The sequence below is a fragment of the Eleutherodactylus coqui genome, chromosome 4, assembly GCF_035609145.1.
Source record: "Eleutherodactylus coqui strain aEleCoq1 chromosome 4, aEleCoq1.hap1, whole genome shotgun sequence".
In the NCBI taxonomy this organism is placed as follows: Eukaryota; Metazoa; Chordata; class Amphibia; order Anura; family Eleutherodactylidae; genus Eleutherodactylus; species Eleutherodactylus coqui.
This window is the reverse complement of record NC_089840.1, coordinates 53,385,621-53,391,620: the sequence shown is the minus strand read 5'-3', so window position 1 is coordinate 53,391,620 and position 6,000 is coordinate 53,385,621. Positions and strand designations below refer to the sequence as shown.

General features: G+C 46.1%; 1 protein-coding gene across 2 annotated transcripts in view; it reads left to right on the top strand.

The window, feature by feature from the left end:
• The first annotated feature begins 4,080 nt into the window (after positions 1-4,080).
• LOC136624616 (Fc receptor-like protein 5) overlaps positions 4,081-6,000 on the top strand; it is a 37,134-nt gene continuing 35,214 nt past the window's right edge. For both annotated transcript variants that reach the window (XM_066598575.1, XM_066598574.1), the window contains exon 1: positions 4,081-4,129. In XM_066598575.1, coding sequence (XP_066454672.1) covers positions 4,084-4,129 — 46 coding nt within the window. In that variant the 5' untranslated portion in view covers positions 4,081-4,083. The remainder of the gene's footprint in view (positions 4,130-6,000) is intronic.

Below are 6,000 nucleotides of genomic sequence, written 5' to 3'. Positions count from 1 at the left end.
TATTACTACTGGGGCTAATATAGGGGTGACTATTACTACTGGGACTGATATGGGGGACATTATTACTACTGAGGCCACTGTAGGAGTCACTATTATTAGCGAGACCACTGTGGGGGTCATTATTATTTCTGGGGCTACTGTGGGGGTCACTATTACCATTGAGGCTACTGTGGGGTCAGCGTTACTCCTGGGGTCAATATAAGGGACACTATTATTACTGGGGCTACTGTGGGAAATACTATTACTACCAAGGACATTGTGCACATGATAGTATACCTCAAACTGACTTAGGGTATGTTTATATGTGGCGGAAATGTCCACAACAGAAATTTTCTTAGCATTTCTGCATCCAAAAAACAGTCAAAATCCATATCATTAGTGTGGATTTTGACTGGAAATCAGCCGCATACCCGCAGCTGATTTCATGCTATATGGCCCTCCCCCTCACTTTCTCTGAAGGCTTCCCGCTATCAGCACTCCTGGGCTTCTGGTTCCCAGCGGCCTGGTCATGGACGGCGCCGCTGATCAGGTGAGGCCACTATAGGTGGTTGGAAACTTAGCTGGGGAGCACTGACAGCGGGAAGCCTTTGGAGGAAATGAGGGAGAGCCCTGCATAGTATGAAATCAGCTGCGGGTACGTGCCTGATTTCCAGTCAAAATTTTGACTGTTTTTTGGATGCAGAAATACTGCAGAATTTGCTCCTTGTCTTTTTTTTAAATGGCCCTATACATTTTATAATGACGGAGGTAAAATCATACGTTGTGATAAGCCCCACCCGCTGACCATACCCCTTTGTCCTGCTTTGACCCTGAGAAAATCTGGTCACCTTACCCAAAGAGAACAAAAAAATCTCATCCAATGTTGTCCTTGGTCAGATTTGAACCTACAACTCCAGCACTGCAAAGCAGCAACACAATTGCTCAACACTAGCCGTGTATATTCCGAGGAATTACAGAGACAGCACATGGCCCCAAAATAGGCTAGTGTGCACCTAACAATACTGTAGATTTTTCAATCATATCTGCTGGACGTTTAGATTCCAAGAATCTACTACTCTTTCCATAAAAGAGGAGGTCATGCTGGTACTGTTGTATCTTGTCGACACCGGAAGCTAGGGGCTGACCGTCCTTAGCTGCACTTGACACCCCTTGTCACGCCCCTAACTTCCGATTGGTTTCTGGTCTCGCTCCCTGCCAAACTGTCACAGTCCACAGCACTGCCTTACCGGGTGTCTGCTACTGCTGCTGCCGCCTCACACCTCCGTCCACCGCCGTGTCTCAAACGCGTGTTGCGCTGCTCGTGCACAGCCCCCTCCACAGCCGTAGGGCTACTCACTTGTGCGCTCCTAGCCTCGTGCTGTCACAGTTCCCGGATGTGACTGTAGTACTCCCTGGCCTACTCGCATTTGTGCTCCCGGACGCATAGACAGTGGCCGACCGAGCCTCGGCATTGATTGCGGAACACAAGCGCCTTCCCTCTCCGCCGGTAGCAGACAGTCGGCATAGCCAAACAACAGGAGACCTCCGAGGATCGAAGGTACACACAGCAGCAGGGCAGCACAGCAACACACATAGCTGCTTAGGGGGGAGGGGTGCATTACAGGCCCTAATCCTAACCCTAATGCCAAAACGCCACCCTAGCCAATCAGGAGCTTGGATTTCCACCTATCATTCTGGTGGAGACAATAGTACCGGTCATGCTTCGCCCCGTGTTAGCCTCTGCGGCCACAGAACTGCAGAAGGCATGATGCATTGGCTGAGTGGATGCCACTGTAGGAGAGGAGACCCTGAGCTTAGTGGCATCTTGTGACGTTGCCACTGTATCAGAGAAAAAAGGCGTATGCCAGCAGCACAACCTGGATTGCTGTTCACAGCGAGGCAGATCAAAAATGCACAGTCACAAGCAGGAGCCCAAATCAAGGATCCACTAATGCAGCAAATAAAAGAAGTAAAGCGACAGCATAAATGCTGCAAAAAAGTATCAGGCATGCATGATAAAGACTACTAAATCGAAACGTTGCTTATTCGTATGGAGGAATAAAGTATTTTTTTGACCTTTTTGTACCATTTATACTGTGACATTACTTCTTTTATCTATTGCCACTGTTTTCCCCCTGGGACTATCAGTGAGAGAGTTTTTGTATATATTTCAAGAGCTTTTTTGAGACTTAAAAGGAGTTATCTGGGACATAATATTCTGTAAAAAAAAAATCACTCAGCCTGCGATATTAAAATAAGAGATTACATACTCACCTTCCACACTCCACCAACGCTGCTGCCATCTCACCGGCTCTCAGGTTTCCCCTGAACTCCACTTCTAGTAGTGAAGATCAGTGGGGACCGAAGAGATGGTAGCTGCTTGGAGTATATAATCTCTTATTTTAATATTTATCTATAAATGTGCATGGGCAGCTTAAAACAGGGATTCATCATATATGAGGTAAGAAGGTTTGATTGTGAGTTCAGAGTAAGAGGTATGATGGGGTGATACATTCAGTACATGATCCCCTCCTCGAGAAAATCATCACTTCAGCTGCTGCAAATCCTCATAATACATAGTTCAACTGCTACTTGTGGAGGGTAGTAGCTCATGACTAAAGCATCAGACTACACAGGTTTGTTTGTAGTCTGTAACCATGAGAACTCATAGTTTGCATAGAAGCTATATCCAGAAAACAGGAGGATATAAATGATTTAGACTATTTACAGTGTTGCTATAGTTTTATATTATAAACATTGGGGGGCAGCTTGGACAACGGTGAACATGATCTTTACCCTCTAGGGACCACCAACATCTCTAATCGAAGGACATAGTATAAAATAGGTCAGCACTTCCCAATAGAAATCTATAGGTGCACGTTAAACCATGGCTGCAACATACAATAGAAGCAGAAACCAAAGAATGGCTACAGCACGCAAAATATATTCATTATCAGAGGTATACATACTTATAATCAATACTCTAACCACATTAAATAACGCAAGGTTCTTGGTATATAATTTGATCAAATCATATTGGCCCATCTACCAACGTCCAGGTGACCAAGCTCTCAGATGGGTCCTAACGCTAATACCAGGTGGCTTCTGCTTCTAATCGGAGGACATTGGTGTATATAAATCATACAGAGCATGTGATGTGGAGTTGAGGAATCGGCTATAGGAGGAAAAGGAATTACGGTTCACATACTGTATATAATGTACATGTGGAGGAGCAGGAAGTGTGGCAGCTATGCTTGAGACGTCTTCTTCTTCCGTTTGTGAGTAAAAGAAATGAAAAAGGAGGGTGGAGCAAGACCCAGTGAGGGTAGTGGAATATTTATGGAGTACACAGAGTTTTCAATGATTAAGTATTTTGAATGGTGGAGGTGCTGCCAACCAGATGACGCTCCACCAGTGTGGGCGTAAGTGTAGCAAAAAGGATGTGAAAAGAACTGGTATGGAGGCGCAACACTCTAAGCTACTAGAAGATGAAGATCAAGGTCCAATGTGTGATGGTGAAAGCACTTCTTTTTTATTATTTTTTCAGAAATTAAAAACCAGCAATGGAATACGCGTTTCGGGGAAGAACCCCTTCGTCAGTTGGGCTGGATAGGACAACAGGATGCCTAGGGGTGACACGATTCCAAAGATATAGCGCTGCGGAATAAGTTGGCGCTATACAAATAAAGATTATTATTATATATAGGATGTGTCGGAGGTCCTGTGTGCAGGAGGACAGGGGAGAAAAAAGTGCTTTAACCTCTAAAGCACTTTTTTCTCCCCTGTCCTCCTGCACACAGGACCTCCGACACATCCTATATATCTTTGGAATCGTGTCACCCCTAGGCATCCTGTTGTCCTATCCAGCCGAACTGACGAAGGGGTTCTTCCCCGAAACGCGTATTCCATTGCTGGTTTTTAATTTCTGAAAAAATAATAAAAAAGAAGTGCTTTCACCATCACACATTGGACCTTGATCTTCATCTTCTAGTAGCTTAGAGTGTTGCGCCTCCATACCAGTTCTTTTCACATCCTTTTTCTTCTTCCGTTTGTCACTTCTCCTCAGAACTTCCCCATTTAGTTGTCAGCGAGAGCAGCAGGAATATGTGGTCTCTGTGTGCGCTGTGTGTCCTCCTGTCACTGGTACCAGGTATGTGATGACATATAGGATCCCAGGGCTGCACATGGCCAGGAGTGTGTGTAGGTAGGTAGGTGTGGGTATGTACTGTATGTGTGCATGGTGTGTGCAGTACATGTATAGTACATGCACTGGTAGAACTCTAGGGGTGCAGAGGAATAGCCATACATGTCCCTCTGCTTTATTACAGGTGGGCTTTCTACTATATATTATTGCCTATTGCACATACTATTCTTATATGTAGTCACACTTTATAATTGTCAGCACTCGCACTTTATGCTGTTCTTTATTATTGCACTATAAAGGAGTATTCCTATCTTGGGTTTTCATGGCTAAGATGGGAAACCCAGCGCTCTGTCCCAACCGCCAGTTGCCAAGAGCCGAGCACAGGTAGGTGTAGTACTCTGTTTCTGTAGCTCCATTCCCTTCAATGAGAGCTACGGAAAGAACGCTTGGCTCTTTCTGTAGGTAACCATAGGAATCGTTTCCCATCTTGGCTATGAAAAGCTGAGATGGGAATACCCCTTTTAAGTTCTGCTTTTTCATTGCCCCTATTTCGGGGTTCCCCTGGCCTATACTGTATTTTCCCACTTATTGGGCTGATAATACCTGCTGTACCACTGACTGTGTGTTTTTCTACCTCTTAGCTTTGATTGCTGAGAAAAACATATCAGCCGAGCCCGAAGCACATAGTCCACCAGTGCGGAGCACAGTACAAAGTGCGAACCTGCCTGATGATAGTGAGCACGACTAGCTACAGTGTTGTCCTCCGTGTCCCCGTTAGGCCTCATGTCCACCAGCTAAATCGATTTACCAAATCCGTGCGGGTGTCCCACACGACTGCGGGTAAGTAAATACCTGCGGGTGTCCTTTTTCCCTGCTGCGCGGATCGCACATGCGGGACATCATCCGCAGCATGCTCCCATTTCCCACACGGGTGGCTCTTGGAGGCTTCCATTAAAGCCTATGGAAGCTGTCCGTATCCACGGCGCACCCGCAGCTGAATTTCTGCTCTGCTGCAGGAGAGCAGGAATTAAAAAAAAAAAAAAGAGTGCACGGCGCATGCGCGCGGCATGCTACCAGCGTGCTGAGCACATCCGTCAGGCAGAAAAAGAGAAGATCTGGCCACGACGGACGGGAACCCGCAGCATCCAGACAGGTAAGTAAAATCTATTTTCAGGCCTCATGTCTGCGGGAAAGGAGGGACCCACTGCGGAATTCTGCATGGAGAATCCGCGTGGGCCCGAATTTCCCAGTGAACATGAGGCCTTACTCAGTGTCGGCATCTTTTTGGATAGAAACCTTGTGTTTGCCTCTATGTTGCTCACCATTCTTAAAGGGGATGTCCCACAGTCTAGTTTTATTACCTATCCATACAATGTGTGATGAAACGCTGGTTCGAAAGGAGGGGTAGTGGTCTCATCACAGAGACACTCATTGATCCCGAGACTCTTATAAGGGAGTCCTCTATACTCTTCTCCTCCTCACTGCACCCTTTACAGTGAGAAGCAACTTCAAAGGAGTGGCGGCCAAGCATGTGCGATGCTACTCCATTCATTTTCCATGGGAGTGCCACAGATAGCCAAGTACAAGCACATGGCTCCATACACTTTACAATGGTCCAGCATGGTACTGCAGACATACCTGTCATTGAAGTGAATGGGAGCTGTGCCTAAAATACCATTTCAGGCCACTGCAAAGTGTATGGAGCTATCTGCATTCTGCACCATACATAGAAACAGTAGGCGAATGAACAGCTGATCGGCCGGGGTGGTGGACCCCACTGATCAGCTATTAGTGACCATCCTGAGGATAGGTTATCAACCTTTCAGATCTGGAAAACCCCTTTAAACCCTTAAGGACATGACTCTTTTTTTTCATTT